The sequence below is a fragment of the Cryptomeria japonica genome, chromosome 2 (genome assembly GCF_030272615.1).
Source record: "Cryptomeria japonica chromosome 2, Sugi_1.0, whole genome shotgun sequence".
Classification (NCBI taxonomy): domain Eukaryota; kingdom Viridiplantae; phylum Streptophyta; class Pinopsida; order Cupressales; family Cupressaceae; genus Cryptomeria; species Cryptomeria japonica.
The window spans coordinates 519,631,829-519,655,317 of NC_081406.1; the positions used below are offsets into that span (position 1 = coordinate 519,631,829).

A 23,489-nucleotide genomic window follows, 5' to 3' on the forward strand; every position below is an offset into this window, starting at 1 on the left:
CTAGTACCAATTACCTGTACGACGACCTCGTTTTTCCCTAGTGCGGCCTCCTTTGCCATTGTTTGGTTTGCCATACTGGTACGGACCATTGGACCGATTGCTGCCTCTACACCATACAGATTAACTCGTGCACTTCCGCTCCCTGGTCATACGACCTCTTCAACCTGTGCCAACTCTTCACTCAGCTTCACATGGATGGCACAAATCTCTGCACAAATACCCTCAAAATTTTCATACAACCGATCCCTGCGTGTACAAACACCGCGAAGGAGGGGATTGTACGGATCCTACACGTACGGTTTGTCTGTTTTCTGACCGTATGGTCTTTCTCCTTTATCCGTTGCTAGTCGTACAAGATTGTATGACTTAGTTTCCTGTGGGTGCAATGTTCCGTCGTACGGTATTCCTCCTCTTGCAAGTCGTACATCGTATGGGCTATGCCAGTCTCCCTTCTTTGCTGACCATACGCCATACAAATAACTCAAACACTCCCTCGACTGGTGTACATCATACGAGTGATCTAGTACGGGGTTCCAATCATCCCCTACAAGTATCACCTGCGAGTCCTCGTCCTTGCCTAGATTGATTTTTTTCACATCCCTTTCCTCGTACTTGATGGGTTTATCCCGTTCAAACTGGTGGGTTGGCGTGTCGTCCATCTGTGCCATTCCCTCTTGGTATCTACCGCACTCCGAGGAAAAGGATTGTTCTTCCATCTCGCCACTTGATTCTCCTGTCTCACATATTTGAAGCATGTGACACTCTGGGTGGAAGACCTCATAGTCCTCCATTTGCCAATGAAAAAGTTCCACCAGTGAACTGGTTCCATCCTCGGAACATTCGTCCAGTTCCAACACTCCTTCCTCGTCAGGTTCTTTCCCTCCTCTGTTTCCTGCAGAACCCCACTCCCATCTATTTGAATCTTCTGAGTCGGAGTCCGATGACGCGAGCTCTTCGCTAACGGACTGGTTCCTTAGATCAATTACATACTTATGACCGTCACTCTCGATTGAAAGCATATTCCTTTTCCAGTTGTGGTTAGCTTTGGCCATGATCAACCACCCCCTTCCTAGAAGAGTGTCGTACGCTTTCCTTTCCAGAGGGATGACTACAAAATCTAGAAGGAAGTGCTGTGTCCCAATTACCACCTTTTGTGCCATGAGGGTGCCAAGGGGTTTGATGCCGTGCTGATCCGCACCGACTAGGTGGAAGGTTGGTGGTCATAAAGTCGGCTTGCCGAGGTTCCACCAAGTTTCCTCCGGCAGTACGTTGACTCTGGACCCACCATCAACAATGGTGTTTGTCAGCTTTTGTACCAATATATCCATCTCTACCACTGCGGGTTTCTGTCCGACGCCCACCACTAGTAGCATAGGGTTCATGGCATCCGTACCGGATCCCTTCACCAGGTCCGTACCAGACTTTGTCATCGTTTGGTGTACTTGGCCGATGGTAGTGTCCTCGATTACATTTGTCAGAGCCATCCTTAACTGTGGCATGGTCTGTAGAAGGTCCGACACCCGTACGGGTATTGTGGTTTGTAACATCTGCTTGATGATATTCTTCTCTGGTTCCGATTGGACTGGTGTATCGGCAGCCAGGTGCGAGGCCCTCCGCTCTCCAGCCATTGCCCGCTCGATATCCGCCCTTGCCTCCTGGAGTCTTTCTTTTTCTATGCGAGGGTTCGGGTACATGGCTTTCTTGTTCTGCAACCTTTTGATTGCCAGTACGTCTTCTCTTGATCCCTCCACATCGAGCATGTTCACCCCTTTTTGTTTTGGACAATCTATGTCCTCGTGATTTCCTGGACCGCACCATCTGCACAACAAACTTCCTACATCACCTCTGTTTTGGCATTCATGAGCAAAGTGACCCCATTCGTTGCACTTCCTGAATGGAATCATGGGTTGCCCCTTCCCGTCGTATTGAATTCTGCTCCTTGGGGTGCTATTATTGGATCTGTTGTTACCTCGATTGTTTCTGTACCCTCCAGGTGAGGCGTCAAAGTTTGCTATTAGCTTCGGTGGTGTCATCGGCGGTGTGGTTTGGTCGGGTTGGGCGTAGAGCACTTGTGTGCTTCGTGCTTTCAAGTTGTACGGGCATTCCTTAGTGGAATGTCCCATTACTTGGCAGATGTCACAAAAAACTTTACCGGGACAACTTCCTTTAGTGTGTCCTTCATTCTTGCAGTTAGTACACCATAGTTCTTTTCCTTCCCTACCACTTTTTTTGTCACCTTTTAACTCCATCATCCTCATCATATCCTTCCGGAGTGCTTGCACGGTTTTGGATCCCCTGTCACTGTCTTCGTCCATGCTGTCACCATCACTGGTCCGTCGCTTCCCTCGGGATGTCTTGTTTTCACTTTCAATATCCATGGCGCGGTTGTATGCTTCATCGTACGATGGCGGAGGGACTACTTTCATAGTCCTTCTCAGGGATGGTACCAATCCTTCCATGAACCAACACTTCTTGAGGCCATCTACCGACTTGTTCTCCATTTTGTTAAGCAATTCCCTCAGCCTTCTGTTATATGCGCGCACACTTTCGTTTTTTCCTTGTTTGGTGTTGTAAATTTCTGCCACAATCTCGTTGTCATCCCGTAGGAGTTTGAATTCTTTCTCGAAGGCCTTCTTCAGATTGCTCCAGGATGTTTTATGCTAAGCATCAAGGTCTGTGTACCAGTCAATAGCTATTCCTCGCAGAGTGGCCGGAAATGCCTTCACCCAGTAGTCCTGGTCGTGCTGGCCATTTGCTTCCCAGATGGTGACGCATGTCTTGCAATGCCGTATGGGGTCCTCTAACCCGTTGCCCATGAATTTTGGAAGTTTTTTTTTCTCCGGGGTGCGTGCCATCGTTCTTTTCTATGCCGTTTTATGCAGTGCCTGGAAATGGCTATATGCTGGGAAGGTACTATGTGTTTGGAGGGTACCATACGCTCCTGGTCTGGTTGGGCCCCTGCCAACCGGGCTTTGGTCACCTTCACTTCTATAGTCCCTCCTTCCCAGTGTTTCTGGATCCGATCTTCCTATTTTGATGCCCTCCGACAAGGACAAGTTTTTAATGTCGGACAACGTTGCTTCGAAAATAGTGGCGATTTCCTCGTGCAGGTCTCGTACCGCTTCCTCTCCTTGTTCGAAAAATTCTGATTGGGTGCTTTGTGATTCGGTTTTGGAGTCTTCTTCACTTGACGTTGAGTGTGGGGCTTGGTCGGTGAGATCTTCCTCCGTTACGTCTGGAAGTGGCAGGTTCCTGGCGACCTCGGCCAACTCCTTCCACTTACACGGTTTTTGCCTCTCTTGACTACGACTCCAACTCACACTCCGACTTTTGCTGTGTTTCTTTGGACTCCTCGAGTCGGCAACCTCTCTTAGTCGTCGTCTCCTGTTGACCTGTTCTTTTATGCGGAGAGATCGCCGTACAGTTCCCTTGTGTACTCCTTTGGTAGCAGTGGTACGTCTGTCTTTGTTCGGTCGTAGGGGCATCAAGTGCCAGAGGTACAGTGCTGACTGGCCTCCCTCTCCTCTTCCTCCCTACGACTCCATTCCTCGTACCGTCGGAGAACTTGTTGCCACCGAAGTTCCTTTGCCGTTTCCTCCCTTTGGTCTTGGAGTGCAATCCAATTCTTGGCGAGTAACCTTGGAATACTTCCGAGTAGGTCAAAGACGGGGGTGCTGACGGTGAGTTCACCACGTACTGTACCTTCCGAGACGACTCTCTCCTAAGCCTCTCACCGTACGTATTGCGTGACCGACACGTCCCACAACTCCACCAAGTCTGTCGTCAACTGATCCTCTCTTTCCTCTTCCGCGGTACTCTCTTCGTGCGTGTCGCTGTCCACAACAATTAATTGCTGGTTAAAAGGTCGGCCCATTAATTGCTTCCGCTTGCCGCCATGGTTATCTCCAGGTTCGTTTAGGCAACGACGCCAAAATGTTTAGTCCTAAAGATATAGTTGGTGAATAATCAATAACACAGTAGTTCCTGCACGTACCAAGCATTCATAGAACAAAACAATTGTACATCATAACATAAATGACAGATGATAATAATTAGACCAGAAAGTTATATCTTTATTCCAATGTCCCGAATTGTCCATCCATAATCCCCCTGTCGAGGTTCCAACCAAAAAATATATAGACCCGACGGTTGGCCAAGTTGCCAACCGTCACCAACTCCCAACTACTCGACGGGAAGCTCTCAACAACAACAAAACATAAACACACATAACACACTTATAATTATTATTCGTACTAACATACGTTTTTACCCCTAACAATGTGCTAAAAGAAGAAAATTTTCACAACCTTGAATTTCCTCTGGAAATCCAAGAATCATTGCCAGTACATCAGGGAGATAGTTCTAGAAGAGTTAATCAAAGTTAGAAAAACTGATCCCCAAGGATGATGCAATTTGGGAATATCTCCTACCTTCATCTCATTTCCTCCATCATCATTGCAAGAGCTTGGAAATGTTGAGTATCAGGAGATATGCCTCAAATCACCTACCTTTGTGATGAGTTACAAGGATCGACTAGCTGAGGTGGTGCCCAATCATCGCTTATCCAATCACATCATTTCAAGATAAAGCGTCCAGGTTCAATGCACCTGACTCATCCATCAAGGAAGATAACTATCACATGCAAGCACAAAATTCGATGCATCTACCTTCACCATCGATTGGTGAATAATTCAATGAAGGACATGTGTCCCACTCAACGTGGTTTTATCATTGGTCAAGCATGAAATGCTTTGTAATGGCTGTAACAAATCCTAATTAGGGTTTCTATCTTTCAATCTTGGCCATTGATTGTGAATCAATCTAGGCCGCTCGTTATACTGAAAGCACTATATAAGGCTCTACTTCATTTGTAAAGGTTAATAGTTAAGAGTTTAATAGCAAGTAGATTATTACTACTTAGAATAGAGTAGGAGAAGACAAATATTGTTGCCAAGACATTGTTGCATGAACTATGTAAATTTCATTGAAGATATGGTGAACTTCATATGTTGATTCAACAATTTGCATGGTCTCTACTTCTTGCTTAATTTTCATGCTATTTAGATGAATGGAAGAACTTTGTGTATGATCAATGGTGAAATTCGTACGTCCGTACTACTAACACTTTCCTGATTGTAAAGTGTCTTGCTACTCAGTTGGATCCATCTTATTCGAGCTCAACTACGATTGCTACTTACACATTGATATGCATTACATTGAAGAGGTCTATGCCATGGTAGTAGTTTGAACATCATTTTGCTCTCCTTAGAAAATTGCACTAAACTTTGTGGAGTTGTTGCTTTGCATGGCGAAGCAAAGTCTAGTTGAGTTTCACCAAAGATTGTCTATCGCTCTTACATTCCTAGGCTTAGATTAACTTTCTAAACCCTTTTATCCCTTTTTCTTTTTTTTCTTTTCAAATCAAGTTAGCTTTCCACGTTCCAGCAACATTCAAGATTCAACTTAAGTCCACCTTGTGATTCCAGCAAAATCACATAATAACACTAAGTCTATCCAAGAGCATGTCAAGACTTGACATTCGGAACCTTGGAGTCATCCCATTTGATCATGAAATTTAGCACTTGGGAGGATTTTGTTCAAGAGAGGATAGAATTCCTAGTATTTTATTTTGTGTTGCATAGTGCATACAAAACACATCAACATAATCCAATTCCATTTTTTCCCTCATATATGCATACCAAAACTGCAAACCTGAACCAACTTCTTAGTCTTCAACAACATCCAATCGATTTGGACATTTCTAGTTATCTTAAATATTTCCTATTTGTCTATTTTTTCGGCAATTTTCACAATACCTTGACCTCTAACCACTCTTTGTGGAGAAATTCTAACTTAAAATCTGATGCAAACTGGCTCACACTTAGGTGATTTGTTTACAGCCAGACTTACAACTCTCCAAAGGAATATTTTACACAACTTAGTGCTGGAAGACTCTTCATTCCTGTTTCTTTAGGACTCAAATCTAAGCTTTGATGCCACTTGACACTGTTATTGTTGGATGGTCTAATGAAGGACTATCCAACCACTCAACAATGGCATCACTTAACACATTGACATAGTGGAATTACAAAGATTCACAAAATCAAAGCACATTTATAACTTCAAAACATAATTACATTATAAGCTTCATAAGCTTCATTAGTATTCATAGGCCTTAGAATTACAATGGCTTTTGCTACTGACTCTTGGTGCTAATTGCTATTATCACTTCAGTTGAATTTTGCCATCCTTTTATAGAGAAATGTTGATTTAGTTAGGAAGTACCACTCAAAAACATAGAATATCACTCTAGGCACATGTGATAGGGATCAAAAATCCCTCTTTAATGATTTCAGCCTTGAAAATGTCTTGGAAGTTGGTGCACCTCCTTGAATCGTGTAAAATGACCTTCGATGTACCTCAAAATGGTTCGCAAAATTTGCTTTGGCTTTATGTAAACCCTCGTAAGACTGATAATTAAACTTTGGTGCAAGTTCAAATCTTTTTGTGCAAAGTCCAATTTTGACATGTGGACATGATCATGATGCTCATAAGATGCTATGTTCAAATTGCCATGCTGATTGGCTACAAGAGTGGAAACACATAACTTGACTACTATTTACTTGCTTGAATGCATCAGATTGAAATTGCAGTAAGAAAATATAATTGCAGTAACACCGATCGGCAACAACACATAAAAAAACAACAAACACAAAACACATTTTTGGTTGATGCTAGATTACTTTTTGGCTTGGGATGCTCCTATATCATTTTATCTCTTTACAAGACTCAAGCTTCTTGCTTGCCAATTTTCATTGTTACATTTCAACTGAGTGTGACAGAACTTGGATTAGCTTTGTGTGAAGTCTTAGGTGTTTGCACTCATCACGTGTCTCATTCTACAAAATTAATAAAGCTTAACTACATACTGTTTTAGTTAATATATCAGTCCTAACATTCAATATTATAATCCTCAAAGATTTGTATAGACCCATTCAGTATCTTGGTTTAATTTTTACTCTCTTTATTCAGTTGTATTTCTGAAGGAAAAGATTGTATTCTCATAATTTTGACCATGCAGACCTCATCCAGATGAATGTTCGGGTAGTGATTTGGATGGTGATCTTTTCTTCATAAGCTGGGATAAGTCCCTCATCCCACCTCAACAAGAACCACCAATGGATTATATTGCTCCACCACAAACAGTGTTGAATCATGAAGTGACAATTGAGGTATGTATATGCAATTTATTTTGTCTTTGATTATTTTCCTTCAGTTTAAATATTTCTTTTTCATATTTGCATAGTTCATAAAGTAAATATATCACATATACATTATTACTTGGATTTCTTAATTCTTTACTTCATAACTATTATATATTTATCTTTCTGCAACATAATACATAACGTCGATAACCATCACAGACATACGTCCATGTTAATCTAATGAGTTGCTAATAGAATGGACTGCAACTTACTGATTATAGCATGGAGATTTAGGAAAACTGTCCCCCTCTTTAAGATTCATCTCCTAGGTTGAGTTCCCTTGTGTTGTGCTCGCACACCTCACCCCGTTTATGAGAGGGGACCCCCGTTTTAAGTCTGGTCTGCCCGCGTGGTAGGAGAGAATGAGGACCTTCCAAGTTGTCATGTCCCCTCTTTAGTTTGTCTAGTAGAGACATGTGAGTTAGCCTATTATGGGGGTCTCGTAGGCTAGCAGTGGTGGATGGAGACTCACACAGGGTATTCAATATCCGGAGTTGGTGTTTCAGGCAGTTTGTGGGCCGTTGGGAGCAGTTCCTTGATTTTAGGGAGATTCCCTACTTTTTAGGAGGTTGTGGCAATTTCCATATTTGAGGTTCCATGGGACCATACCATGGTTTCAGTTTCAGGAAGATTGGGTGTGTTTCCTAGTTTCTAGGAGCATCCCTAGATTTTAGGGATGGGACTCCTAGTTGACCCATCTTGTCCGGCATCAGTCACAGACAGGTGACAAAGTCAGATTCATGTTTGGTTGGTTATTTTGGGCTATTATTGGATCTATGGAAATATTTTAATATATTTAAATATTTTTTAAGTTAGCGATTAAATAAATTAAAATAAGGCTATGTATATAGCCATTTCGGAGTAATAAGGGGTTTTTGGCTTCATTTGGTTTGATATGCCTATGTGTTATAGCTCGTTGGAAATTTCTTGAACTTTGCTACATGATTCTCACCTCCCAGAGTCTTTTTGGATGCTTGAAGCTATTTATTCGCAATAAAGCGATATTTTTCTATAGTTTGATGCCATAATTGGGAAAGTGTCACTTTAATTATAAAGCGCAAGCTTTATTATTCTTTAGGGTTCGACTTGCAAAGGGAAAGGAGTTATAAGGAGATGAAAACCTAATTGATAGCATCTTTGATCATTTTGAAAATTGCGAATTTGGGAATTGCTTTGGAAGAGTGATTTTGGTCTAGGACGCAAACCTCAGGTCTGAGCTTGCTGGGATGTAGCCCTCAGCAGGAGTTGACAGTGGATTTATCCAGGATTGCACAGAGATTGTCAGAGGTAGAAGACACATCTTCTTGTCCTGAAGATTCAGCGTGCATATTGGGGGTTTCAACAGGGCGGCTAGTCTATTTCAGCTGGCATGTGATTTGCAGCAACTTCCACGCCTCCTTTGCAACCACGCCTTGTTTGTATGTTGGCTTGAAGGGTTGTATTCAGCTTATTTGGTCTTCCTTGTTCGTTGCCAGCAATATTCCTCCATTTGGCATCAATCCAGATTGAGAACAACTCCAAATAAATGTATGGATTCTTGCTGAATACAAAACTAGGCTATTTGCCTGGTATGATTTGCAGTATTTTCAGATTGTTTAAGTGTTCTTACATATGAACATTGTTTATTGTTTTATTTCACAGTTGTTGCTATTTATCAATTACTTTACTTATAACATCAAAACCCAAAAAGAAACAATCCCCTTTTGTAACTTTTGTCTATTCTATAAGATCACCGGAAAATTACAAAAATATAGTATGTTTAATTAAGAATTTACAGCAGCAATAGCAAAAGGATCCATTTGGGATCTTTCACAAGTGCCCTGTGAATCTCGAAATTCATGGAGCAAGGGTTCGACATTTTGCAAGCCAAAGCTACCAAAATCGGCTTGTAAGCCGAGAAGCACAAACCAATCGTGCACAATATCCTCATATGCCAAAAGACAAAGGCAAAGAAAATCGCGTACTTTCGTAAAAATGCCCAAGTCTTGCATCAAGGTGATAACCAAAGATTTGTGTTTGAATCGCTCAAACCCCGCAAATCGCGCAAAACCTTTTAAAAAAGCCGAAGTTTCATGAAACAAAGGCTAGAAACCAAGTAAAATCACTCATTTTCTCTATCATACCCGAACTTGCAAAAGGAACAAATGGCCCGAAATTGGAAAACTTAGGCAAATAGCGACCAAAGGGGCCCGAAATCTCACATTTCCGTCTAAAGACCCAAAATTTATAAAGGGCATTCAAACAGAGAGCCTAAGTCTCACAAAATCGGCTAGTAGGCCGAAAAAGAGGGAAATAAATTTGAAACTCGCCAAATCTCCTACTAGGCCGAAAAAGTAAGAAGACAAGTTCGAAAAATCACTCATTTAGCCGAAAATGGTGACCAGAGACATTAACATCGCGCATTTCTCCTGTAAGGCCCAAATTTCATTCAATGATATGGGGCGTTAAACTTTGTTGTCCTCATTTTTGTTTTCAAAAATGAAGGACCATTACATGAAATTTTTGTGAAAAAATGAAAAAAATTACTCTATGGCACGCTTCCCGAGGCAGAATTTCGACTAATCCTTGGACTGGCTTAATCCTCAGTCCATCCTCAAACTACGTTTCGAATTTCATCAAATTCTGGGTTCATTTGCTATGTCTCTCTTTCAGTCGCGTTTTAAAATCCCGACTGCAGGTGGAGAATTTTCTTCAAACTGCAAGTTTTAATGATATTCATTGTTTGGTCTTTGTAGGGGAATTTTTGACCAATTACATGTGCACTTTTATTTTAAAAGATGTTACTTGTAATTTGTTTTAAATTTCCCCTTTGTTGTTTTTATCTTTTTATTGTTTTTTGGTCATTTTTAGTTAAAATAGGGATTTTTTGGCTCAACTGCAAGTAAACTTGCAATTTGGTCAAAAAACCCCTACTTTAATGGTTTTTGCATGTAATAGGGATTTTAAATCCCCATTACATATGTGCAAGTAAACTTGCAGTTTGGTGAAAAAACCCCTACTTTAATGGTTTTTGCATGTAATAGGGATTTTAAATCCCCATTACATATGTGCAAGCAAGTATAACTTGTTGTAGGGATTTTATTTCCCATTTACAAGTCTTTAAAACTTGCAGTTTGGTCCAAAAAACCCGATTTTGCCTTGTAAGTGAAAAAGTGACAATTTAAAACTTGCACTTTGGTCCAAAAAACCCGATTTTGCTTATAAAGTGCATTTTTGACATTTTAAACTTGCTATTTGTTCCAAAAAACCCGAATTGCAAGGAAAAACATGTTTTTTGAAGATTTTTAGCAAATTTTTGTGGAGATTTTTTGGGAGATAGAAGGCGTTATGGATTCCTCCCTATTTTTATGCATTTTTAAACACCTTTCATGCCACATGGAGGTTAAGATTGCTGGTTTTTAGCTTTATAACAGCAAACACGTTTTTGCCAAAAAACCATGTTTTTCTTCATTAAAAATGCCACGAATCAGCAATGTTATGAATCGTTTTGACTTGGTATGCTAAGGTATTGAGGTTAGAAAGAGTTTTGGCCATTTTCCATGCCATTTCTCATGCATTTGCTGCCACGTTTTTCAGTTTTGGGCATTTTTTCAAAAACGTGGCTAGGGTTTTGGAATACGGTTAGTTTCTTTTTAAGAGATATTCTTCTTTATTTCAAAGATTGATCATCTTTTGGAGAGGCATTTTTAGATTGGAGCAAGGTAAGATTTATTTTCTTCTTGTTTCATTTTTCTTGTTTTCTTGTTTTCTTGTTTTTCCTTCCTAGTTGTAAATTTGTAAATGGTTGGTTCTTCCCCAAAAATCAGATTTTGTGAGAGAGATTTTCCTTTTTGTAAAGCAATTTTAGAATTGCATTGTTCTTCCCCATTTTCCCTCTTTACTTGTATTCGGGATTTTAAATTCCGATTACAAGTTGGATGAAAATCATTGTTCTTCCCTTACGGATAAAAGATTTAACCATCTTTTTTTTGAAATCCGGGTTGCAAGTTGAAAGTTCTTCCCATTTTTGCATTGGCAAAGTTCCAAGTGATCTTCTTGAAATTCATTTTTACCTATCCGCTTCCAATTCCCTCATCCGTACATACCAATTCATCCACTCATTTCACACCTTCATTCATTTTCCCCATTTAAAGTCTACTTGCAGTCAGCCATCCAGAACCCGAAATTGGTCCAAAATGCACTCAAAAAACACTTGAAAATGAGTTTTAAAGGACCAATTACAAGTGCAAACTTGTAGTTACCCATTACACATATGAAGTTGCATGTTTGTTCCCACATTTGCAAGTTAATGCTCTTGTTTTTCCCACACATGTAATGCAGCTTCCAAAACCCGAAATTCACTTGTGAGCCCATTTTCGCATCAATTTATCCCTTCCCTTGTCAGTCCGGTTTGCACACACGATCTACCAAATCAATGGATTAAGGCATGGGCCTTATTTTGCAAGAAGATTTCAAGAATGAAGGATGATACAAAGAAGAGATACAACAACAATTCATGGTTGAGAGCATAGAATGCTTTCAAGACAAAGATGGTCATGACATGAAAAGAGGAAGGCAGCCCGTTCCCTCTTGAAAAGCTAGTATTACCCCAAGCAAGAAGACAAGGATGCAAGTTCCCGTTCCGGTTCAAGATGTCTTTACCAATCTAGAATACTTCAAGTTCTAGCATCCTGAAGCGACATGAAGATCATCACAGACAAAGGATGATGCAGTTAGAGTCGTGTCTTTAGACACATGGAATAGTTTTAGTTATGCATTTGTAATTTCGTTTTGACAAGTTACATGTAAAAATATTTTTTGTAAAATGCAAGTTACACATTACTTGCACTTTTGTAATTACATGTAAGACAACTACAAGTTGTGTCCGATTAGGACTGTAGTTGGAATAAGTCTTAGTTAGTTGGAGTAACTCTTAGTTAGTTAATGAAGTCTCAGTTAGTTATTGAATGAGTCTTGGTGGTTGAGAGAATCTCTCAAGTTAGTTAGGATCCTCCCACCTTTTTCTCAAGGCTCCTCTTCTATAAATACTGGAGGAGTCTATTGTAATATTTATCTTTTTGAAAGCAAGCAAAAACTCTGCCAAATTTACAGCAAGAAGTCTTTGAGCTTATGTATGTGGATTGAAAGTTTTTGAAGAATAATAAAGAAGGATTACTCAAGTTTTGAGTCTTTGAACTACATGTTTGAGTTTGAATCTTTTTATTTCTTCTATGCAAAGTGTTTCTAAAGGAGCTTAGTCCAATCTGATTTGAAGTCTTTGAGCTGCAAGTAGAGAAGATTAATTAAAATAGGAAACCCTCTTGAAGGAGCAGCAAGTCTTTGAGCTTGCGTCTATTCTTGAGGAAAAATTACTGTTTGATAAGAAATAGCAGCAATTCTTTGAGCTTGCATTAGTTCTTGTCTTTGTGTTAAAAGAATAGATTATTTCAGTCTTTGAGTTGTTATCTTTTATTCGTTGTAAAATTTAGTATAACAAAGGGTAGATAGGACTTCCAATAGTCAAGTCTTTGAGCTTGATATTGCTGTCCCGTCCCGAAGGAAGTGACGGAAGTCTTTGCGCTTTCAGGAAACTTCATTTCCTTTCTCTCATTTCACTTGAAAGTAGTTACTGCTGTTCGTTTTCAATCGCTATCCTTTTCTGTGAAGAGAAAAGGATATTGTCTTTCTTGAAAAAAGAAGAAAGATTGCTGTCCCATCCCATTTTACTTTCCAAGTTGTAGTTAGATAGGGGGAGCGTTCCCTTAATTAGGAGAGTTTTTACTCGTGTGCTGTGGTTGAAACCACAATTTTGTATATTTCCCCAAGTGTACAAAATTTTCAACCAACAAACTTGGTAAAACAAAATCGCATATTTTTTAATGTAAATGCCTGAACTCGGCATAACTTAGGCATCTTCTCCCCCTTTTTTGCCAAGAGCCCACGTTTCTAATTTGTCAAGGAAGGCATATAAAACGAAATCGGCATTTTTATCCATTTTGAAAGAGGTTCACTAGTTCCCTAATATTTACCCGAGTCAAGACCAAAATCGTGCATTCCAAGTTAAATGGCCAAAATTCCGGTAAACCCTTAGTCGTGCAAAATCCCCCATTAAGTCAAAAATCTAAAAGGGTCCAATTTTGCCAAGACCATCTCAAATGCCAGAAGTGAAATAGAAGTTCTAAATCGCATAATTCATTTTGAAAGCCCGATTTTCTTCTTACATTGAAGCAAAATAATATAATGCTAAGAGAATGTTCGCATTTTGGCTTCCAAGGCCGAATTTTCTCCCAAAGTCGGGCTAACTCTTAAATAAGCGAATTTTTACCATTAGGAGGAAGGCGTTTAAAGTGTCAACTCAGAAGGCAGAATCATGCAAAAATACACTAAATGCCCAAAGTCTTATTTCAAAAGCTAGGCGTTTTAGAACAAACTCAAAAGTTGCATTTTAATCCTAAAGCCCTAATTTGCGAAGGAGGGCACTTATATTTTAAATGCAAACGTCTTTCGTTTTCGCCACAGCAGAGCCTGACGTTGCTTAAAGTGGATTTAATATTTGTTGAATTAATTTATTTAATTTTTCAAAATGATTAATCCGGGTTTAAATTCATTGTTTGCAAGATGACATTGGGAACAACGAGAACGTCAACCTGAAACACAAATTGGAGACGCGATCGCGAGCAAAGCTGGGAAGTGAGGATGCAGAGCGCAAGATCAAAAAATGAAGCATGGGAAGCACGCGACCAGACCACAAAGTTGAGATCCCCCCCCTCAAGATCAAAGACAAAGAACATTCAGAATGCAACGAGTGCGTGCATTCTCAAAAATGCACAGCTGGAAGAAATTCCAGAAAATCAGTTTAAAAGACTGAAACTGTTTTATTGTAAAGAGCTACTTGTGGGTCCCGCTCAGGATATTTTGAAACAAAGTGGAACACAGGTCAGTTGTGGGCAGTTATGTCTAGCTACTTGATAGACTGGATTAAAGCCAAATAGTGGTAGGCAGTTGAGAAGGTGGTTGAATGGATAACTGAGAATTGAGTGGGCATGGGTTAAAGCTGCCAACTTCTAGAAGGCAGATTGCAGCCCTTGGATGCAGTCAATCCTGGTCGTCGATTCAGTTTGTAAATCTATAAAAGCTAGAGGCCTTTCTTTTGTAAAGGGTTAGAGAGTTAGATTATTGTTAGATGGTTAGATTTTAGTTAGAATAGGTTAGATTTTAGGAGTAGCATAGAAATGTTGCAAAAAATTGTTGTAAGGGCAGTCAAAATCAAGATATAAACATTGAAGAATGGTGTTTGATATCTTGGTTTTCTTCTGTTTGCATGGTTTTCTTCAGCAATTTAGATAGATCTTTTGGTGTGCATGTATCTGATGGATTCGGCCTAATACCACTAAGGATATGTTGATTGTGTATCCTTGCGTATGGTTAGCCTGAGCCTTTAAATCATGTTTAGTTCAATTGCAGCTGTTTGTCTGAACTATGCCAGAATTGGGTGCTTAGCCATGCATTTCTGAAAATCTTCCAAGTCCCCTTGAAGATTGCACCGTTCCTGCAAGGTTGTGAGTTATTCTGGCCAAGAAGGGATTGGTTATGTCGAATCCGTCTACCCGCATACCAGCCTGGTTAATTTTAGGTTTCCTAAACCCTTCTCTTTTGCTTTTATTTCCCAGTTCGAGAATCACAACATACCAGCTTGTTGCAAAACGTAAGGCCCCTCGTGCTCCCAGTAAAACACATCGACCGTTGAGTTATCCCGTAGTCAAGAACTGACATTTGGAACCTTGAGGTTGTCCCCTTTGATTGATTAAAAACAACATTAGGGATTTCCTTATACAAGAGAGGATAGGATACTCGACGAGTAAATTCTATTTTGCATTGGCTGGATAGAGTTGCAGCGATGCGACTTTAGACACGTCAACAACTTGGAACCCAACAACATGTGCAAGGGTGATGACAAGACAAGGATAAGCCTATGCTCCAGAAGGAAGATGATAGTGATTAACTTTTGCAAATGGTCTTGTTATCCCAAGGCTTCAACTGATACTGGCCTTTCCCCTTGCCCAAGGAGAAAAACAATGTTCAACTCTCCATTGAGAATATTTAGCTCATCCATTGAGTTGGCCACCAAATGTTATCCATTGAGAAAAAAAAGCATCCATTCCACTACCACAAAGTCTAACTTGCTGTTGAGGACATATAGCTCACACAGAAAGTTGGGTACCAATGGTTGGCCACTAGAAATTGGAAGCCCAAAACATCCTTCTTCACAACAAGAAGCAATAAATTCTCTTACTCTCATCACTATCTACATAGAGCTGCAACATTTCATGGTCATTAGAGTAGACCTGAAAGAGTTTCATCTTTTGAGCTAAAATGATCTACTCCTAGATGTAGGATACAAAAGGCAAGGCTAGAGATCTTATCAAATATTCAAGTAGATGGTTTTCAAGAATTCACATGACCACAAAGGTAGGATTGATAAGAGGTTTGGAGATTCAAATAGAGGAGGAAGCTGAACCCTAAGAACTAACAAAATAGTTATCTTGGAAGGAGATTCATTGATTGAAGAGCTAATGAAAGAAAAATGTAAGTTCATTAGTTTTGCCAATTGAGAAGAAAAGTGAGACTAGATATTGACACAATAGATAAAGTATAGTTTAACCAACAAGTGTTAGTCCCAAATAATCTACATTAGTCCTTGATTTACGAGCACCTTGGATTGTAGATGTTGATCTTGTATGTCAAAGGCTATTTCATGGTCTTGTAGAGGAGATATGATGTTATACTTGATGTTGTGTCATGGTGGAGATACCATATCATACTTGATGTTGTGTCTAGTGGATCCCATACTTGGCATGGTGTTGTAAAGAAAACATGATGTTACACTTAATGTGGGGTAACTAGTTCTAGAGGACTCACCAAAAAATCAATAGAATCGGCGAGTCTTGAGGCAAGCAATCTTGGGCAAGTCCTATAGAGTCAAACTTAGCAAAGACTCAGCCATTTAATTGCAATAGTGAAAAAGCATGACCAGCAAATGGACACTTGATAGCAAATTGCGAAATAGCAATTGTGTGCTCTAGTTTGTAAGCAAATTCATGAACACCTTTTGGAAATAGGACTTCCTTGAGCAAAAATGTGGCCTCTTGAATAAAAAACGTCAAACTTTTTTTGGAACTCATGTTCCTTTGTACCAAACACAAATGTGAATCCTTGCAAACTGTGTGGTGATTTTTTGCCACAAGTTTTAGTTGTGATTATGTTTTCTTCTGTGCATAATAAAAGCTTTAAATTCTTTGAAGATATGAAAATATGGCCATCTTATTGCTATCTTGCTTGTTGAAAAATTTAATCCTACTCATTAAAAACCTACATGGTCATATTTTCAAATCCAATTTTTTCCTTGAGGAATGGAATCTTATGTCTTATCTTTGTCAATAGGAAGTCTTCAAGAATAAACAATAGTGACAAACCTGCTATGTTAGCCAATTCACTATCTTGATAGATCTGATTTTGGATCATTACTACTTAGATATGGACATCTTTTTTATATGGTGCGTAATAAAAAATCCTTAAAAATTCTCTATATTTCATGATCCTTTGATTTTTCAAAATTTTCCTACTTTGGGTTGAACTCAAAATCAGCAAAAAGATTCCAAGGCAGGTCCAAGTCTTGTAATGATGCATGTAACAACCATAGACACCATGTTATATTTTTTGAGGTGTCATGGCAGAGACAACATTTTACTTTGATGTGACATTGTGGAAAAACATCGCCAAGACACCAAAATGTTGTATTGCACCAGAGATGCCATGGGCCATTTTGAAGTGGTATCATGGAAGAGTTATCATGTTGAATGGATAAGTGTTAACCGTGCCATGTGTTATTAACCAATGACACTTCTCAAGAGTTGTTTTAGACACACTTAGGCAATTTAACCTCTACATGCAAAGGCATGATACATGTTACATGTTGATGCTTCAACATATTAGGATGTCCAACTTGACATGCAACTTAATTCATCCATCTATAGGCACAATTTTGACTGAAGAATCAACCAGATCTGATGTCCAACTTGACATGCAACTTTCCATTAATTCGCAGATCTGATACAAAATAACATATCAAATGGACACTTGATAGCAAATTGCGAAATAGCAATTGTGTGTTCTAGTTTGTAAGCAAATTCATGAACACCTTTTGGAAATAGGACTTCCTTGAGCAAAAATGTGGCCTCTTGAATAAAAAACGTCAAACTTTTTTTGGAACTCATGTTCTTTTGTACCAAACACAAATGCGAATCCTTGCAAACTGTGTGGTGATTTTTGTCACAAGTTTTAGTTGTGATTATGTTTTCTTCTGTGCATAATAAAAGCTTTAAACTCTTTGAAGATATGAAAATATGGCCATCTTATTGCTATCTTGCTTGTTGAAAAATTTAATCCTAGTCATTAAAAGCCTACATGGTAATATTTTCAAATCCAATTTTTTCCTTGAGGAATGGAATCTTATGTCTTATCTTTGTCAATAGGAAGTCTTCAAGAATAAGCAATAGTGACAAACCTACTATGTTAGCCAATTCACTATCTTGATAGATCTGATTTTGGATCGTTACTACTTAGATATGGACATTTTTTTTATGTGGTGCATAATAAAAGCTTTAAATCCTTAAAAATTCTCTATATTTCATGATCCTTTGATTTTTCAAAATTTTCCTACTTTGGATTGAACTCAAAATCAGTAAAAAGATTCCAAGGCAGGTCCAAGTCTTGTAATGATGCATGTAACAACCATAGACACCATGTTATATTTTTTGAGGTGTCATGGTAGAGACATCATTTTACTTTGATGCGACATTGTGGAAAAAACATCGCCAAGACACCAAAATGTTGTATTGCATCAGAGATACCATGGGACATTTTGAAGTGGTATCATGGAAGAGCTATCATGTTGAATGGATAAGTGCTAACCGTGCCATGTGTTATTAACCAATGACACTTCTCAAGAGTTGTTTTAGAACACTTAGGCAATTTAACCTGTACATGCAAAGGCATGATACATGTTACATGTTGATGCTTCAACATATTAGGATGTGCAACTTGACATGCAACTTAATTCATCCATCTATAGGCACAATTTTGACTGAAGAATCAACCGGATCTGATGTCCAACTTGACATGCAACTTTCCATTAATTCGCAGATCTGATACAAAATAACATATCAAATGGACACTTGATAGCAAATTGCGAAATAGCAATTGTGTGCTCTAGTTTGTAAGCAAATTCATGAACACCTTTTGGAAATAGGACTTCCTTGAGCAAAAATGTGGCCTCTTGAATAAAAACCGTCAAACTTTTTTTGGAACTCATGTTCCTTTGTACCAAACACAAATGCGAGTCCTTGCAAACTGTGTGGTGATTTTTCTCACAAGTTTTAGTTGTGATTATGTTTTCTTCTGTGCATAATAAAAGCTTTAAATTCTTTGAAGATATAAAAATATGGCCATCTTATTGCTATCTTGCTTGTTGAAAAATTTAATCCTACTCATTAAAAACCTACATGGTCATATTTTCAAATCCAATTTTTTCCTTGAGGAATGGAATCTTATGTCTTATCTTTGTCAATAGGAAGTCTTCAAGAATAAGCAATAGTGACAAACCTACTATGTTAGCCAATTCACTATCTTGATAGATCTGATTTTGGATCGTTACTACTTAGATATTGACATCTTTTTTATATGGTGCGTAATAAAATCTTTAAATCCTTAAAAATTCTCTATGTTTCATGATCCTTTGATTTTTCAAAATTTTCCTACTTTGGGTTGAACTCAAAATCAGCAAAAAGATTCCAAGGCAGGTCCAAGTCTTGTAATGATGCATGTAACAACCATAGACACCATGTTATATTTTTTGAGGTGTCATGGCAGAGACAACATTTTACTTTGATGTTACATCGTGGAAAAAACATCGCCAAGACTCCAAAATGTTGTATTGCACCAGAGATACCATGGGACATTTTGAAGTGGTCTCATGGAAGAGCTATCATGTTGAATGGATAAGTGTTAACCGTGCCATATGCTATTAACCAATGACACTTCTCAAGAGTTGTTTTAGACACTTAGGCAATTTGACCTCTACATGCAAAGGCTTGATACATGTTACATGTTGATGCTTCAACATATTGGGATGTCCAAGTTGACATGCAACTTAATTCATCCATCTATAGGCACAATTTTGACCGAAGAATCAACCAGATCTGATGTCCATCTTGACATGCAACTTTCCATTAATTCGCAGATCTGATACAAAATAACATATCAAATAGAGAGTTACAGCAGCACTGAAAGGCACTATTTTGACCGAAGAATTAACCTCTATAGGCAGTGTATCACACCTAAGTCTCTTCTACACATCATAAAGCAACAATTAGCTGTCCAAAATACTTCAATTTTCTTGCCAAAGGCAATTTTTTAACTGTTAAACAACAAAATCAGACCAAAATGTACTGACAGTATGCAGCTGGGCAGTAACCATGAACAGGGGCGATCTTGTAATATATTCACTAGTCTCTCTAAAGACATTCAAACCAAAAACCCTCACCTGCTGGTGATTTTCTAGGCAATAGCGTCCATTTTCAGAATTAGTAAGGCAACCTCCTGCAACAGAAATAATTTTATAAACTCATAACACACTCCAAACCATAAGGCATCTAGCATGAAGGGTCAACCAAGAAAGAAAATTTCAGAAGACCTGAAATGAGTCCTAAAACTCACACTTCCTACTCACCAGGGCCTTACAAAACCATATAAACAGTATGCATAAAAAGTTTTTCCCGCTTTGCTCAAGTCAACCCAAAAGATGGGTTCTTTACATTGCAACTGCAGAAAGTGAAGGGTTGTGTAATGTCCCCTTCTTGGACCTGATTTTCTCTGCGACCGTTGGTCTTTTGTTTGGAAACTCGGAGGCCAGTCAGAAGGTATAATTAGGGTTTCCTATTTTTGAGGAGGACTTTGTTCATGTTGGGTGTTTTCCTTGGCGGCTTCTTTCTGGTTGCTCAGAGAGCTTCGCAACAGTATATTCATCTCTGCTTTCGAGGCAATTCTTAGAATTTACTATTTTTAGTAAGTTCTATTTTTGGCAGTATCCAGGTGACATCAGACAATCTCCTTTTCTTGTTCAGTCGACTCAAAAGGGCGTAGACAGATTCGAGCTCCAGAATGCAAGGTGGAGAAGTCAAGTAATTGCAATTTTAAATAACATTATAATTATAATGTTATTTTACCCCTTGGCCTAGTCAAATGACTTAATGACAACTTAAAAGGGGGTTTCTAAGGGTGGCGCTTTCATGGAGTAGATTTAATATTTTTTTGTCCTAAGCCAAAGTCAAAACCAAGGCGTGACTTACCAAGGTGAAGACTTTATTAAATACCTTGACTTTTGCGCTAGGAAAGATGGGACGCCATGTTGAAGGTGAGATTAGGGTTTGAGGTGAAGTTGCATTTAGGGTTTCGTGGAGTTCAAGGAATCTATATATTGGAGTCTTGTGCATCATGGAGGGATCTTTTTGCAGAATTTTGTCTGGCTGCCGTCTGGCTCTGGGATTTGCTTCAAGGAATGAAGGCCTTCTAGCACAGGCATCGCTTCTTGTTTGAAAGACAACAACTAGTGGTGATTTAATCTCTATGTATTGCATTTGATAGTAGTTTATCTTCAGAATATTGCATTATTAATCATTTAAGCATTGTAGTGTATTCAGTCTTCTGCATCCAGGAATCCGCGACTGCATGTTTTCATTCATAAAACAGAAAACACCAAAAATATCATTCTGGGTATCAGCCCATTGCATTTGTTTGTCCTAGGCGTTGCATTTCCTAAGTTTGTAGCATTTTAGAAGCTTGCATTAATTTTTGAGAGCAAATCGTACCTTTCTGCTATACCGTACCATTTGGGAGTGCATTGGAATTAGTGCAGGTTGTATGCATGGTTTTTGGGTTGGGTTCTTTGTCTTGTCTTAAGCATCTCCATTAATAAGGGTTATTGCATCTGATTTCTGATCATTTGGAGGTTATATGAGAAGAATATGAGCATGTGAAGTAGTCCTATAGACTGCTGTTTATGAATTTAATGTGCAGATTTGTAACAGGAATCGGAAGATCCAGTATATTGATCTTTGAAGCTATTGGATTTTGTATTGCCACTTAAGTTCATAATGGCTCTCCATAATGTAATGTGATCCCTTATAAATTCTACAAGATTTGAACAAGAAGAATCCACTCTTTGTAAAGGCTGACAGTAGTACTGGCAGTCTTGGTATCATGCTTCATTTCTAGTTGTAGTTCTCAAACTCATTTAAGTTGTTGTAATAAGTTAATCCTCCACCCTATGGTAGCTACTCTCCCTTCTTGGGTCGGAAAGCACATTCCGGGTGTTGAGTGTTTTCAGTTTCTGCATTACTAATCAATCAAGCATTTTAGTTTTCACTCCGTCATATGGTCGCCCCTGTCCGTTTGGAGTGGGTAGCACATACTTGGCGTAGAGTTCCCATTCCAGTTTTAGAATAGGGGATCCTCTGACCAATGCTCGCCATCTCGGCGCCATGCTGGTTAGAGTTTTCTGCATAAGCATCTGTTTTAAGATCCTCTGACCAATGCTCGCCATCCCGGCGCCATACTGGTTAGAGTTCTTTTCATAAGCAACTAAGATCCTCTGACCAATGCTCATCCACACGGTGCCATTCTGGTTAGAGTTGCTTCAGCAAATCAAATACTTTTTCTCAGAACTAATTGATCACTCATATAGTTGTTGTAATTAAGTTGATCAAAAATTTCAAAAAAAAATTGGCTAGGGATATTTCAGGTTGTGCAAAGTAATTCCTCTACCTAGATTTAACAGCTAGTGCAAGCAGGAAGATGGCATCAAACATTTAGATAATCAAGGGAAAGAGCACCCAGATTACACACTGTGCAAAACCCAATTGACCCAAGCATGAAGTCTGAAACATTCGAAACACTATATGGCCATACATCAAAATGACTGCAATCTTACTTTCAACCCTATGAAATACCTGCAAACTCTTCAAACTCACACCAGACATTACTTGCTATAAGAAAACCGAAAATATCTTCATTCTACTCTAACCTTGACAACTAAAAACTTCACAGAATCACCATTTTTGAGAAACCAAGCATACCCTTTGGAAACAAACTACTAGTAATCACCCTGGAAGGGTCTTTCACCTTTGAAGATGATGATCCGAAGGAAGGATTTCATCTTCTAAGAGCTTCTGTAGAAAACCCTGCAATATTCCTTCAAAATATTCATGCACACATAACAATGCAACGAATTTTATTTTCCCAAAACTCAATGCAAACATGGAGAAATAATTTTAATATTTTAATCCCTTGTCTCGCTAAATCGCCATGCCTACACAACATTCACACTTTATTAAAATAACGAAATATTTCATTTTCCTTAATTTGGGTGCACAAACCAAAGTCACATTAAAAAAATCAAATAATTAAATGCTAAAGATACATAACATTAAAAACTTAGCATTTAATTAAAAATTCACCCCATTAAATTGTGGAAAAGGCAATGGATCAGCAATTGCGAAACGGAAGGTGTCGGGGTGCTGTTGACAATGAGGAAGTTTTACTGAGCTATAAAAATGGTAACTTACTATAAAATTATAAATAAATGTGAGCTCCAAGAAATGTGGAGCTCAAACCGACAGTCTGAAATCATATATAAAAACATCACCAAATAACACATTGAGGCCCAAGCTCGAAACCAACCATATAGAACTAAGGAAAGGTACTGCAATGGCACACAGAAGGCAAGAGTCCCCCTAAGAAAACACATTAGCCTAGGGGGAACCAAAGGTTAGGCTAACGGTTGCCAACTACCTAGTCCTAGAGGGGACATTACATCTTCTATGTGCTCCTTCATTGGCGTCTCCTCTTGGCTCAAATTCTAAAGGCTTTTGAACAAGTCAAAAGTGTAGTTTGATGGCATAATCTTTCCTATAAGCATAGCGACCATCATGTGCAACTTGAGAGATCTTCTACTTATTTCTTCTAATGTAGTGTCTTTGCACAAAATCCCACCACAAGGTGGCATGACCCTTCTACTTTGTGCTTTCATTTTTGATTCATTGGGGATTCTCGATTGCTTCAAATAGTATTTATCCATCTTCATTATCTAGTCTATTAACTCTTTAGAATTCAAGCTTCTTGAGTAGGTTT

The 23,489-nt window shown here is 38.8% G+C and overlaps 1 protein-coding gene across 1 annotated transcript in view; it reads left to right on the forward strand.

The window, feature by feature from the left end:
- The window catches only part of LOC131035269 (probable RNA-dependent RNA polymerase 1), a 163,173-nt gene that overhangs the window by 119,997 nt on the left and 19,687 nt on the right, over positions 1 to 23,489 (forward strand). Inside the window, exon 3 of the mRNA XM_057966939.2 lies at positions 7,082 to 7,232. Within this exon, the coding sequence (XP_057822922.2) occupies positions 7,082 to 7,232 (151 nt within the window). The remainder of the gene's footprint in view (positions 1 to 7,081; positions 7,233 to 23,489) is intronic.